Source organism: Lithobates pipiens, unplaced genomic scaffold (assembly GCF_037356315.1).
Source record: "Lithobates pipiens isolate NorthernLeopardFrog02 unplaced genomic scaffold, aLitPip1_a1.2 Scaffold_8, whole genome shotgun sequence".
In the NCBI taxonomy this organism is placed as follows: Eukaryota; Metazoa; Chordata; class Amphibia; order Anura; family Ranidae; genus Lithobates; species Lithobates pipiens.
Window position 1 is genome coordinate 471,076,600 of NW_027507903.1, and position 15,544 is coordinate 471,092,143.

Genomic DNA, 15,544 nt, shown 5'->3' on the forward strand with positions numbered 1-15,544 from the left:
GTGATTACTGCCGGCAGCTATAATAGCCGCTAGCAATAATCACATGTAAAATCTAACAGACTGGTTGTACCCAAGTCATGGATCGAACCGTCTATGGCTGGCTTAAGGAGTAAGTTCAGGAAAAATGATCAGGGTAAAAGATAATATAAAAGCGATAAGAGTTGAATCTAGGGACATAATCAAAGGTAAGGGATAATGGAAAAGGGATAGGAGGGGAGCCCAGGGACATTATCGGGGTAATGGATAATGTTCACTCCTTATACCCGCTTCCTGATGACGCAGAGGGGACTGCAAAACGCTTAGAGGCTGTGGAAACCATTTGTAGCGCAAATGCCGGCAACAGGTAAACCAAGGACAGGGAGAAAGAGGTCACCTGTGGAACAACACTGACTGGCCCAGAGTGCACCTTTAGTAATGGCTGGATAAGCTTAGTGTTGGCTAGCTGACACAGTGAGTGCAATCTTTTTTTTTTTTTAAATTTCTTATAATAAAAGTTGGAACATTTTATACTATGTTGGTTCCATATGTTTTTTATGAGTTTGCATAACCGGTGGATTGCTGACTGGAGAATAAGTGGGTATAAAGCCTCATACACACTATCAGATTGTCTGCTGAGTTTTTCCTTCAGATTTACCAAAACCATATAATATGAGGTCAAACCTTAGGAGTTTCAATGTGTATGCAATCAGGCCGGTCCTTGTACTACATGGTTTTGGTAAACCTGAAGGAAAAACTCAGCAGACAATCTGATAGTGTGTACGGGGCTTAAGGAGTGGTTATCCATTGAATGAACCAAAAGCGAGCTTCCATTTATTTCTGGTGAGTTGCCATTTCGTAAGGTGGTGGTGGCACAAATGGTGATTTGTGGTGTGGAGCTACGCACGTGAAAACAGGAATATTTAACTGCTTATTCATAAAGGAACTCTCTTCAGAATTGTGATAGGGGAGTTGCACACCATTTCACAAACATAATTTTAAAATTGAGAGCATATATGGAATTGTGGTAGGGGGGTTTTGTTTAGTGTTTTTGGTTGCACTTTTTTGTTTGTTTATGAGCATCTGTTTTTGTTAAAGTTTTGTTAAGTTTGAATTGGAGCACTTACATAGTACAATATAACGCAGGTGGTATTATTAAGGTTTGCATGTAATATATATGCTTATTTATCTGTATATTAATGCGTATCCATCTGTATATTAATGAAATACATTTTGTCCTGCAGGAAACTCTGAAGCTGGGTCTGATCGATCTGGATCGGTTCTTTGAAGAGGTGAAATGTTGTCACCTTCCTCTGGATCCAGCCATCATTGTGAAAGGAATCAACAGAGAGGTCAGTCTCCGCAATATTTGGACATATATTTTTCTTTGTGTTTAATGGTGGAGTAGGTGTATCAGAATTGTTGAAGTGTTGTATTAAGATAAAGGGATATGAAGATGACTAAGACTGAACATACATGAGTCTTTTTTTTATTTTTATTCAACCAGCTGGTTGAATGAAAGCAAATGACTCGATTCCCCCATCCACATATTCTTTGTGGATGAAGGAATCCCTCCCACTGCACTATTGTATTCTGATGTCGGGGAGACTTCCCCACCATTAGAACACACTGATCAGCACTGCCAGCTGTAATCGGTGGCGGTGGTCATGCAGAAATTTTTCAACAGGTTGATGTACAGGCCACATTTTGATCCATGTTTTGCCGGCTTAAGTGCAGCAATTTGCACCAATCTGACATTGTATGAAGTATGTATAATATTACCAGTTATATGCAAGCCTTCCATTCTCCATTCCACACTTTTACCGAAAAAAAGCTGATCAGGCTCGTTACAATCTAATTGTACATTCTTTATAAAATCTCCTTTATATTTACCAAAAAATGATGTGGTGTGATGGCCGAATAAAACCCTCCATTTTATTTTTATCCATTCAGTTAGGTCCTTGCAGTACATAATTGTTTGTTTATCTAAAGGAGATTGTACAAACAGATTCAATACACAGACGTACATACATGAGCAGGTGATGGTTGTAGGTTATTAGGAAATTTTCTATTAATTTTGCCATCTCCGGATGGAAGGAGGATGGATTATCCATAATTGGGCGATTATAAATCACCAAGTCTCCTCCAGTAATTAATATTCCTGCTCCATCCTAGGCTGCCGCTGAATCGCAGCCAGAAGCAAGATTATAAAATTTAGTTTTAATCGTTTTTCTAACTTGTGTGACTCCGTTCTAGCTGTGTTCTTACTTCAAATCCAACGCCAGACCACTGAAGATCACCTTCCTGAATGCCGATAGCAGAGGGCCGGATATCCACCTCATATACAAGGTAAAGGAGAGCCCAGGAAATAAGAATTATCATGTAAACCAATGTAATACATTTTATGGTCTGGGGTCAGTTTGGGGGTTGAAATCTGAATTTTGCGTGAATTGTCCAGAAGGGCCAAGTTGGCTTATTATCCCAGTTCATGGCACAAAGCTAAGCATGGTAGATTAGAAGCAGCATTCTACATTTTTTGGGTATCCCTCAATAGAGCTGATATGGACATATTATGGGGATAGTAAGAATTTTCTGGCAATTGAAAAAAACGGTTTAATTTTATTTAGTTTTACTATCCTATGGATCATGAAATATGATACAAGATACGTCCATTACCCACAACCCTTCCCTTATGGAAGAAGAGGCATAGCAGCTACATTTTACATGCATTTTGTGGAGACATGGGAAAGGCACAGTGAAGGCCTGAGACGGGCAGGAAGAGTCAGGACTATAGAAAAGCAGATTGTATATAATTCCAAATAACCCATATAGTGACATATTATTCACCTTCCAAATGATCAAGAAGGAAAAATATGTTCCAATTTATTACATATAGAAAGAGCAGGCAAATTCACGGTGATGAAGTAAGAGGAGCATACAGAGCATTCTGATTGGCTGATAAACTTGGCAACAATTGCTTTGCTCTTGCCACTGTTTATTAAATGAGCCATAACATTAACCACTTGACCACTGGGCACTTAAACACCCTTAATAACCAGACCAATTTTCAGCTTTCGGTGCTCTCACATTTTGAATGACAATTACTCAGTCATGCAACACTGGACCTATATGAAATTTTTGTCCTTTTTTTCACACAAATGGAGCTTTCTTTTGGTGGTATTTAATCACCGCTGGGTTTTTTATTTTTTGTGCTATAAAAGAAAAAATACAGAAAATTCTGTAAAAAAATGAATTTTTCTTCATTTCTGTTATAAAATTTAGCAGATTAGTAATTTTTTCTTCATAAATTGTGGCCAAAATTTATACCACTACATATCTTTGGTAAAAATAAGTACAAATTGGTGGATATTATTTGGTCTTTGTGAAAGTTATAGAGTCCACAAGCTGTGGTGCCAATATCTGAAAATTGATCACACCTGAAGTACTGACGGCCTATTTCAATTCTTGAGACCCTAACATGCCAGAAAAGTACAAATACCCCCCAAATGACCCCTTTTTGGAAAGAAGACATTCCAAGGTATTTAGTAAGAGGCATGATGAGTTTTTTGAAGTTGTCATTTTTTCCCACAATTCTTTGCAAAATCAAGATTTTTTTTTACTTTTTTTTTTTTTTTTTCCCAAAATTGTCATATTATCAGTTTATTTCTCACACAGCATATGCATACCACAAATTACACCCCAAAACACATTCTGCTATTACTCCCGAGTACGGCGATACCACATGTGTTAGACTTTTACACAGTGTGGCCACATACAGAGGCCCAACATGCAGGGAGCGCCATCAGGCGTTCTGGAGCACCCAGGACAATTCTGACATTTCTCTCCTACATGTAAAAATCATCATTTATTTGCTAGAAAATTACATCGAATCCCAAAACATTATATATGTTTTTTTAGCAAACCCCCTGGAGAATACAATGGTGGTTGTTGCAACTTTTTATCTCGCACGGTATTTGCGCAGCAATTTTTCGAATGCTTTTTTTTTGGAAAAAAAAAAACAGTTTTGTGCTTAAAAAAAAAAAAACACACAGTAAAGTTAGCCCAATTTTTGCATAATGTGAAAGATGAGGTTACACCGAGTAAATCGATACCCAACATGTCACTCTTCAAAATTGCACAGGCTCGTGGAATGGCGCCAAACATCGCTATTTAAAAATCCCCATAGGCGACGATTAAATTTTTTTTTTTTAATGGTTATTTGTTTTGAGTTACAGAGGAGGTCTAGGGCTAGAATTATTGCTCTCGCTCTAACGTTCGCAGCGATACCTCACATGTGTGGTTCGAACACCGTTTTCATATGTGGGCGGGACTTACGTATGCGTTCGCTTCTGCATGCGAGCACATGGGGACAGGGGCGCTTTAAAAAAAAAAAAAAAATTTATTGTTCATTTTACTTTATTTATTTTAGTTTGACATTTTTTTCCCCAAAAATAAATTTTTTGATCACTTTTATTCCTATTACAAGGAATGTAAACATCCCTTGTATTAGGAATATGGCATGACAGGTCCTCTTTACAGTGAGATATGGGGTCAATAAGACCCACATCTCACCTCTAAGTTGGGAAGCCTGAAAAAAAAAAAAAAAAAAGATTCTGGATTTGATCGTATTGGCGAGTCGATAGAAGCACCGGAGGGCGGCGGGAGGAGGGGGGGGGGGGTGTCTATGGCTGGGTATTGCAGGGTATCACCGACTATGGCTGGGTATGGCTGGGTATCTCAGAGTATGGCGTTGCAGAGTATTGCGTTGCAGAGCATTGCAGGATATTGGCGGGTGTTGCAGAGCATTGCAGAGTGTTGCACGGTATTGGCGGGTGTTGCAGAGCATTGCAGAGCGTTGCAGAGCATTGCAGGGTATTGCAGGGTATTGCAGGGTGTTGCAGAGTGTTGCAGAGTGTTGCAGAGTGTTGCAGAGTGTTGCAGAGTGTTGCAGAGTGTTGCAGAGTGTTGCAGGGTATTGCAGGGTATTGCAGGGTTATTGCAGAGTTATTGCATATTGCAGGGTTATTGCAGGGTTAATTTTCGGTGAGCAGCGATGTGGGCACTGCAGATGCAGCCCACATCGCTGCTGACACCGATCTCTTCCCCCTCCGCTGTTCCGATCGGTACAGAGAGGGGGAGGGAGGAACCGGCGTCATAACATGACGCCGTTTGTTTACAAGTGATCACTCCGTCATTTGACGGAGCGATCACGTGGTAAACGGCCGCTATGAGCGGCCGTTTACCGTTTACCGTGATGAGCCGGGTCCTGTGGACCCGGCGGTCACGGATGCTCTCGAGTGCGCGCCCCAGGGGGCGCGCGAGAGCGGAATTCTGGGAGGACGTCATATGACGGCCTCCCAGAGTTAAGAAACCGCCCTGAAGCCGTCATTCGGCTATAGGGCGGTTATTAAGTGGTTAAATAAATGACAAAATAATCCCTCACTGACCTCTGTAGCTGCAGGCACTAAACTTTTAAATCAATCTGCTCATCCTCTTCCTGTGCACCTGCTCAGCATTTGCATTAAACTAGCCATAAACTACACGGTCTGATTATACAATCTCTGTACAGCCATCAGTCTTGTGTCTTGTGTCAAATATAATATGAGGACAAACCTAAACAATCCATTTAATATGTATAAAATCAGGTGAACCCTTGCACTAGAATTAATGGTAATGGATCTAAATGAGATTGTACAATCAGATTGTAGTACCTGGTTATCCTTAAAGTTGTTCTATCTAAAGCCTTAAAGTTTTTCACCTTAATGCATTTTATGCATTAAGGTGAAAAACCTCCTGTGCTGCAGCTGCCCCTCAGACCCCCCCCCCCCCTTTCTCTTACCTGAGCCCGGTTCGATCCAGTGATGTGCACGAGCGCAGCAGGTCCAGCTGCTGTCTCACTCCTCGTTGGACAGATTGATAGTAGCAGAAGCTACTGGCTCCCGCTGCTGTCAATCAAATCCTGTGAGATGGGAGTGGGGGGTGGGGCCAAGTCCAGCTTTCTGTGGGGCCACCCGATTTAAGGGGAGAGGCATGGAGCAGCAGGGGGGGGGGGTCCCCCACAAGAGGAGAATCGGGTCTGCTTTGTGCAAAACTATTGCACAGAGCAGGTAAGTATAGGCATATTTGTTATTTTTTATTAAAAAAGGAAGGTTTACAACCACTTCAAGCTTGGTACTCACCATTCGTTTTTTTTTTTTTTTCATTTAACTTAATGGCTTGAACGAAAAAAAATCAACAGCTCCGGTCAAAACCGCTGTACTAACAATGTTAGTACAGTGATCTCCCTCTCCCCTGCTGTTCTTTTGTGTTCTGAAAGGGGGATTGCTCCCCTGCCAGAACATTCCGGTCAGCTTTTTTTGGACTGGCTGCCATACACATGGGCCAAATGTCGGCCCGTTTTTATTCAACCGGCTGTTGTCGCTTTATATTTGGCCCGTGTGTACTAGGCTTTAGATGGCTGCCAACTCCCTACTGGAGTAGCAGGATGTGCAGAGCTGTTGAGTCTTTGTAAGGAGGGCGGACCAGTGTGTGGGAAAGGTCTCATCTGCTGAGTCATTGCTAGAGGTTTGATGCAGTAGTGGAGTCATCTGCTGAGTCGCTACTGGGTGAGTACGGGGGTCTGGAAAAGGGAAGATCAATAGCTGAAATTAAAATGTAATTTTGCAGTAAATTTTGAGGATGAATCAGTCCAGAGAATCTGCAGCTACAGAGGTTAGTGGTTGCTTTTAAAGTTTTTTTTTTTTTCATAGAAAGAGTTAATACTTCTCTTCCGTACACCATTTTTAGTCAATACATCGTTACTATATACTGTAGGAGGTCACCAGTATGGTCAGTGGGTTGGGGAAGTAAGAATTGTTTGCTTTACATGATGGCTCTTTTTTAAATTTTTAAAAAGCGACAAAGTCGCTTTAAAGCAGATTTTATACTTGTTAAAGAGGAAGTAAACCCTGATGGGTTTACTTCCTCTTTCATTCCCTGCAAAGGCAAAGCATAATGGACTACTATGCATCGCATAGTAGCCCATTATGTGTCACTTACCTGACACAGGAGCCAGCGATGTCACCGCTGTCCCCTGTAGTCCGGTGGGGTCTCACAGCTCCGCCGCTGTCATTTGGCGGAGCCGCGATGACGTCACTCCCGCGCATGCGCACGGGAGCCCACACGTGCGGCAGCTCCATTGTTGGAAATGCCGCGCTCAGTGCGCCTGCGCTGTCAGCGGTGCCTGTCTTCGGGCAAATATCTCCTAAACCGTATAGGTTTAGGAGATATTTCTTGGACCTACAGGTAAACCTTAATCTAGGCTTACCTGTAGGTCAAAGTGGTTTGTAAGGGTTTACAACCACTTTAAGACTATGTAAATTTTTGAAAGACTGGCCACAGTTCCATTTTAAGGCATACTGACATACAATACCATTGGTTGATTGCTTATTTCAGCATGCCTTTGCTAACACAGTATTTGGCACTTCTGAGACTGCAGCTTGATGACTCAGTGTTGATGGGTGTCATATCAGGTTTAACTGTGTGCAGTTAATTGTGAGCGTAATTTGTGACTCTTCAGACAGGAGATGACATCCGGCAAGACATGCTCATCCTCCAGATTATCAATCTAATGGACAGAATCTGGCTTTATGAAGGGCTGGACTTGAGGATGGTGACCTATCGGTGTTTATCCACTGGCAGAAAACAAGGTGAGTCTGTGATGGGAGAAGAATTATGTGCTGATGTATTGAGAATGCCATCACTACTATCAATCTCTGATCTGGCTGCAATCATCTATCAGATTAAAAAAATAATTTAAAAAGGACCATCCTAAATTATAGTGTGTGGGAAGCAAACAATGATTGGTCGTCTTGAAATATGTGTAAGATTGATAATCTTCAATATTCAGAATGACCACTGATCACTTCTAGGTAGCAGCACAGTTGTGACCATTAGAAACAGAGGATGATTGAATTACCAGGTAGCTGCACAGCTGCGATAAGTAGAAAGAGACAATGATTTCCAGACTTCTAATTGGAGCACGCCTGTGTTACTTAGGCAGGCCATAGATGATGCGATTTTCTTTCCTACAGCCACGAGTTGCAGGAAAGAAAATGGCTAGATTCCCCCATCAACACAGTCAGTGTTGGGGGGGGGAGGGGGGTGTGATCCCTTCTGCGGAGCTGTTGTGTTCTCCTGGCAGGGGAGCTTGGGGAGCCATCCCTACCAGGAGAGCATAGTGATTATTGCTAGCTGCTATAGCCACTGACAATAATTGCATGCCGAAAATATGACATGCTAGTTGTACCCAAGTTGATTGATGGATCAACTTCAGCCTCATACACACAATCTGATTTTTCCGATGGGTATTGTGTGATAACAGGCTGTTGGCGGAAAATCAGACCGTTCACATGCTCTATCGGATAATTGTTGTCGGATTTTCCACGGACACATGTTGGATAGCAGAAAGTCCAAAGTACAAACACGCATGCTCGGAAGCAAGGACCAGACAGAAGCGGTCGGTCTTGTAGACTAGCGTTCCTAATGGAGAATTAACATTCGTGATGTGGCAAATTATGAAATCACGAAATGCAGTGCACATTCTCTTCTTTTTTAATGGGATAATAATGAAGCTGCTTTGCTGGTGATACTGATGGAGTTATTGCAAACAAATTTTCAAGGGCTTTTTTTTTCTAGTGATATCAAGAATAATATTATTATCCTTTTTTTTTATTTTTATTTTTTATTTGGGCAAGTTACCACAGCACCAATATCCCGTACTTTTTAAGATCAAAGATACAACTATGTTGGTGTCCCTTGTTAATTTTACATTGTATTTTTTAAAATGTAACTGCCTATTTCCAAACTGTAATTTGAAATAAAACACATAGCCAAGTATTATTCTACACAATTTTTTCATTGTGCATTAAAAAAAGAAAACAAATACAATTAGAGATGCTATCTGCCAATAGAACTTAACCAAAAAGTGCATTCTATGCATCCAAAAATATAGAAAATATACCAAATCAAATCATTATTATTCAACCAAAAGATAAAATAAAAGCCTCATGCATGTGTCCTGCTTCTTAATATAGGGGGTCAACAATGCTAAGATTTGGTGAAAGCAGGGATTCATCATCAGGAGATAATTAAGAAAGTCATCTGGATTATTCTCCTGCAGCTCCCGCAGCAAAGGCATATGACATAATTGGTCACAATTAATAAAGCAACCAATTTTTGGTCCAAGAACTCTTCCTCCTCCTGTTTCTGGACTGGACTTGGATCAAAGCAATAACTCCAAGGCCAATAATAAACAACACGTTATCTCCTCCGATTCCACAACATGTCTGGTTGACGAACGGCAGCTCAGAAACAAAATGAAAAGTGTGAACTGAAAAGTGCGAATCAACACTCAACAAACTCCTACTAACACGAAATTAGCAGAAGGAGTCCAAAGGGTGGCGCTGGAAAGCTGAAAAACCACATAGTACGTCAGTACATTTGTGCTTGTTGGCCGACAATTCCTTGCCATTTGTATGCAAGACAAAATCCAGGCACGCGCCTTTGGACAAAAGTCTGAGTTTTTGTCAGCGGAAAATCTGATCGTGTGTACGAGGCTTTAGGTATAATCAGCCTGAGATGCTAACCATTTATGGCTGGCTTTAGAAGCTGGTGATTTCTAGACTTCCAGGGGGCAAGTCAGCTGTGACAATTGGAAACTGGTGATTTCCAGGCTTCCAAGAAGGAGCACAGCTGTGTTAAGTAGAAGCAGGTAATGATTTCTAGAATTCCAGGTAGGACCACAGCTGTTACAGTTGGAAACAAAAGATGATTTCCAGACTGAGGTAGGAGCACAGCCTTGATAACTGAAAAGAGATAATGATTTGCAGAATTCCAGGTTGGAGCACAACTGTGACAGCTGAAAAAAAAATGTTTTTTGGACATTCTAGATAGGAATACAGCTGCTTTTAGTAAAGTATAAAAACAGAATTGTATGAATGCCACTGTGATTTTGTGAGGACTTATGGAAAAACATGACCTGTTAGTATGATTTTGGAAAGGTCTGGAAAGCACGTGACCTGTAATATTGATTGATACTTCCCAGTTCCTCAGTATTCTGTTATTGTTGTCCTCTGTGTTCTCTCAGGTCTGATTCAGATGGTTCCAGATTCCACAACCCTTGCTAAGATTCAAAACAACAGCGGTCTTTTTGGTCCCTTAAAGGATACATCAATGAAGAAATGGTTTGGAATTAATAAGACGGTACTTACCATCATCTCACCTCCAGAGTATTAATACTACTCATACTGGCAGACACGTAGAACTATTTTTCAATTGACATACTTGATATACAGTATAAATCCTTTCCCCCCATCTGGGCTACAATTATGGTAGAGTAGAGTTCTGCTCTAGTGCACTTTCCTATAAAATTTGGCTGATGAGCCTGCAGGGGGAACCTGGGGAGGCCAAAACTGATTTTCCATTCATCTTACCTGGTACACAGGGCTCGAGTGCTGCGGGAACGCATGGGAACGGCGTTCCCGTACTATTTCCACAGCGGGAACGCCGTTCCCATTAGCTGTCTGAGCAGGGCCGGCTGAGGCTATGCAGCGCGTAGTCCGCGCCGCTCCTCAGCCGCCGAGTGACTGGTTGCTAGGCAGAGGCCGCTCCGCATCTAGCAACCGGTCACATGACTTCGGCGTGGGCACGCACTGGCACGAGCCCGTCAGTGTGACACACGCTGCGCGCCGGACTGTCCTCCCGCTCCCCTCTACCCAGTGCCTCCTGGGGAAACAGCCGCTGCAGTGCACTTTGAGTTTACTGAGAGAACAGAAGTTTATTGAGAACAGAAGGGAAGAACAGAATACCAGGAGGTCAGTCACTAGTAGTGTCATGTGTAAGTAAGTTGCATTCTGCAATACCCTGCCAAATTGCCAATACTCATCCATACTCTGCAATACCCTGTCAATACTCATCAATACTCTGCAATACCCTGCCAATACTCATCAATACTCTGCAATACCCTGCCAATACTCATCAATACTCTGCAATACCCCGCCAATACTCTGCAATACCCCGCCAATACTCTGCAATACCCCGCCAATACTCTGCAATACATACCCTGCCAATACTCTGCAGTACCCTATCAATACTCTGCACTACCCTATCAATACTCTGCAATACCCCGCCAATACTCTGCAATACCCCGCCAATACTCTGCAATACCCGTCAATACTCTGCAATACCCTGCCAATACTCTGCAATACCCTATCAATACTCTGCAATACCCTATCAGTATCAATACTCTGCAATACCCTGCCAATACTCTGCAATACCCTATCAATACTCTGCACTACCCTATCAATACTCTGCAATACCCTGCCAATACTCTGCAATACCCTATCAATACTCTGCAATACCCTGCCAATACTCTGCAATACCCTATCAATACTCTGCAATACCCTGCCAATACTCTGCAGTACCCTATCAATACTCTGCAATACCCTGCCAATACTCTGCAATACCCTATCAATACTCTGCAATACCCTGCCAATACTCTGCAATACCCTATCAATACTCTGCAATACCCTATCAGTATCAATACTCTGCAATACCCTGCCAATACTCTGCAATACCCTATCAATACTCTGCACTACCCTATCAATACTCTGCACTACCCTATCAATACTCTGCAATACCCCGCCAATACTCTGCAATACCCCGCCAATACTCTGCAATACATACCCTGCCAATACTCTGCAATACCCTGCCAATACTCTGCAGTACCCTATCAATACTCTGCAATACTCTGTCAATACTCTGCAATACCCTGCCAATACTCTGTCAATACATACCCTGCCAATACTCTGCAATACCCTGCCAATACTCTTCAATATCCTGCCAATACTCTGCAATACATACCCTGCCAATACTCTGCAACACCCTGCCAATACTCTGCAATACCCTATCAATACTCTGCAATACTGTGCCAATACTCTGCAATACTCTGCAATACCCTGCCAATACTCTGCCAATAAATACCCTGCCAATACTCTGCAATACCCTGCCAATACTCTGCAATACCCTGTCAATACTCTTCAATACTCTGCCAATACTCTTCAATACCCTGCCAATACTCTGCAATACCCTGCCAATACTCTGCAATACCCTGCCAATACTCTGCAATACCCCATCAATACTCTGCAATACTGTGCCAATACTCTGCAATATCCTGCCAATACTCTGCCAATACACACCCTGCAATACCCTATCAATACTCTGCAATACCCTGCCAATACTCTGCCAATAAATACCCTGCCAATACTCTGCAATACCCTGTCAATACTCCGCAATACTCTGCCAATACTCTGCCAATGCATACCCTGCCAATACTCTGCAATACCCTGCCAATAATCTTCAATACTCTGCCAATACTCTTCAATACTCTGCCAATACTCTTCAATACTCTGCCAATACTCTTCAATACCCTGCCAATACTCTGCAATACCCTGCCAATACTCTGCAATACCCCATCAATACTCTGCAATACTGTGCCAATACTCTGCAATACCCTGCCAATACTCTGCCAATACTCTTCAATACCCTGCCAATACTCTTCAATACTCTGCCAATACTCTTCAATACCCTGCCAATACTCTGCAATACCCTGCCAATACTCTGCAATACCCTGCCAATACTCTGCAATACCCCATCAATACTCTGCAATACTGTGCCAATACTCTGCAATACCCTGCCAATACTCTGCCAATACACACCCTGCAATACCCTATCAATACTCTTCAATATCCTGCCAATACTCTTCAATATCCTGCCAATAGTCTGCAATACATACCCTGCCAATACTCTGCAACACCCTGCCAATACTCTGCAATACCCTATCAATACTCTGCAATACTCTGCCAATACTCTGCAATACTCTGCCAATACTCTGCAATACCCTGCCAATACTCTGCCAATAAATACCCTGCCAATACTCTGCAATACTCTGCCAATACTCTGCAATACATACCCTGCCAATACTCTGCAATACCCTGCCAATACTCTGCCAATACACACCCTGCAATACCCTATCAATGCTCTTCAATATTCTTCCAATACTCTTCAATATCCTGCCAATACTCTGCAATACATACCCCGCCAATACTCTGCAATACCCTGCCAATACTCTGTGATACCCTGCCAATACTCTGCAATACCCTATCAATACTCTACAATACATACCCTATCAATACTCTGCAATACCCTGCCAATACTCTGCAATACCCTATCAATACTCTGCAATACCCTGCCAATACATACCCTGCCGATGCTCTGCAATACCCTGCCAATACTCTTCAATACATACCCTGCCAATACTCTGCAATACCCTATCAATACTCTGCAATACCCTGCCAATACTCTTCAATACTCTGCCAATACTTATTCCTGTTTGTGGGATATTTTCTAATGGGCTGTGTAACAGAATTTGGAACAGGGTGTATTTGTGGTAGAAATTCCCTGCGAGGGAAAGATCATCACCCATTGTGTTGATTGTTTTGTTTGACACATTATTTTGTTTTTGTAAACTGGCACTTTACAATAAATGTTGTACTGTATTTTCTGTGAAGTATATATGCATATGAGCGTACCTTTTTTTTTTTTTTTTTTTTTTTTTTTTTTTTTTTTTTGGTGGGGGAATGGATCTTGGGTGGGAGTTCCCACACTTTTTTTCCCAGGACTTGACCCCTGCTGGTACAATACAATTCACTCTCTGCTCAGGTGGGATTGTCTTCAATCCTTCTCTGTTTTAAAACCAGAAAGAAAATGTCAGCACAGTGCGGGTCTGATTGTCCAGAAGAATATTACAATGAAGTTTTATATCCTTCCCAGTAATTTTCTGAGATTCCATTTCCATCTGTTTCAGTTTTCTACTTTGTAAAGTGTTTTGAGGATTGAGGACTGAAAATGGAATGAAAACGAAATGATAGTACAGCAGGGAAGAAAACTGCAGAGGAATGACTCGGGACTTCCTAAGGGCTTTATTCTGCTTTCTTATAATGGAAAATAAATGTTGAGCACACCTTTAATCACATCTCCCTCCACCGTCCAGCGCCCCCACATACTGTCCGTTCGGATAAACAGCAGAATGTCGTTGTCTGGTCTGCACAAGCTGCCGTTTCATTATTCAGTGTTACATAGTGTGAGATGTGACTGAATAATTCTCAGCAATATATTCATTTCTCTGACTAGATGAGGAATCCTCTGTGCCCTTTTCTTTCTCCGTCTCCATTATAAAAATCCAATTCTCATTTATCAAGCCATTTGCTTTCCAATAGACTTTAATCAACCTTCAGCCTCCCTCCTACTCTGCTAATGTGATGGAAGGTGAGACACAGAGCCGGCGCTCTAATCATTGTAAAGAGACACTCGCTGACCGGTGCATATTGTCCACCTCTTAATAGAACAGGAGGAGATCGGGCCTGATGCAGATTTATGACTGCAGTTATGGTGCTTGCCACAGTGATCTACTGTATACACAATAATGTATACATATGTAGGGACCCTGCCATAAGCTAGAGTGCCTACATTTAATGTTGGCAGCTAGGCTGTAGCCAGCCCGAGCTTTGTTTATATGTAGTTTTGTTGGGTTTATCCTAGGCCCAAGGACATTGTTTGTTTTTGTCTGCTAGTGGAGATGGTTGTCCAGTGAGACAATATCATTTACTGGGTTATGAATATTTGTAGTCCTGGACAAACACTGAGGAATTAATCTCACTGATGTGGGCTGGGGAAGAGGATAAATAATTGGAGAGACCTTCTAGAAAGGATTGTGCATGAAGGTTCCAATCTTTACCTTCGGAACTTCTGCTTTGGGAATAAGCCAGAGTGGGAAAGGTCTTTGCCTGGGGCCTAAGTCTAGGCCTAATGAGCTTAAAGTGGTTGTAAACCTCAGACATGAAATAAGAATAAAGCATATCCCTCTATAGTGTGTACTTGTCTAAAGCCAGAGTGATTGTAATTGATCACCTTGTAAAACAACCCATTCATTATAAAATAGAAATGAAAAGCAAAACATTTGTGTAAAGATAAAAAAATACCCTTTTTCCCCTTTTTTATAAGTGATCACATTCCCTCTGTTCTCAGCTGCATAAGAGCTGGGAGGAGGAGAAGCAGCATTACACCGAGCTTTCCAGTGAAAGGCTGTCAGGACAAGTCTGATCATTGGAGGAGAGCAGGCTGAGTTCCCAGCATAGATAGAGAACTGACCACAGTGTGTTATGCTTAGTGTGGTCAGTTTTTGATAGAAAAGCTGGCAGGAACACCAGGGATTTCACACAAAGGAAGCAATAGAAAAAGAACAGGATACTTTTTCATACAAGTACATGGTGCAGCAGGCACATATCAGGAATATGAAATGTTGTTGTCTGCTGTCTTGTTCCTCTCCTATCTGCTTCTGACAAGTTCTCTTGACACTAATGCCGCATACAAACGACCGGACTTTTCGATGGACTAGGTCCGATGGTCTTCCCGACGGACTTTCGGCAGAGTTCCGACGGACTTTCCAAACGAACGGACTTGGCCACACACA

The 15,544-nt window shown here is 42.1% G+C and overlaps 1 protein-coding gene across 4 annotated transcripts in view; it reads left to right on the forward strand.

Annotated features, from left to right (window-relative positions):
- The window catches only part of PIK3C2G (phosphatidylinositol-4-phosphate 3-kinase catalytic subunit type 2 gamma), a 182,884-nt gene that overhangs the window by 85,702 nt on the left and 81,638 nt on the right, over positions 1–15,544 (forward strand). For all 4 annotated transcript variants that reach the window (XM_077468636.1, XM_077468635.1, XM_077468634.1 and 1 more), the window contains 4 exons: positions 1,221–1,328; positions 2,233–2,325; positions 7,535–7,664; positions 10,103–10,218. In XM_077468636.1, coding sequence (XP_077324762.1) covers positions 1,221–1,328; positions 2,233–2,325; positions 7,535–7,664; positions 10,103–10,218 — 447 coding nt within the window. The remainder of the gene's footprint in view (positions 1–1,220; positions 1,329–2,232; positions 2,326–7,534; positions 7,665–10,102; positions 10,219–15,544) is intronic.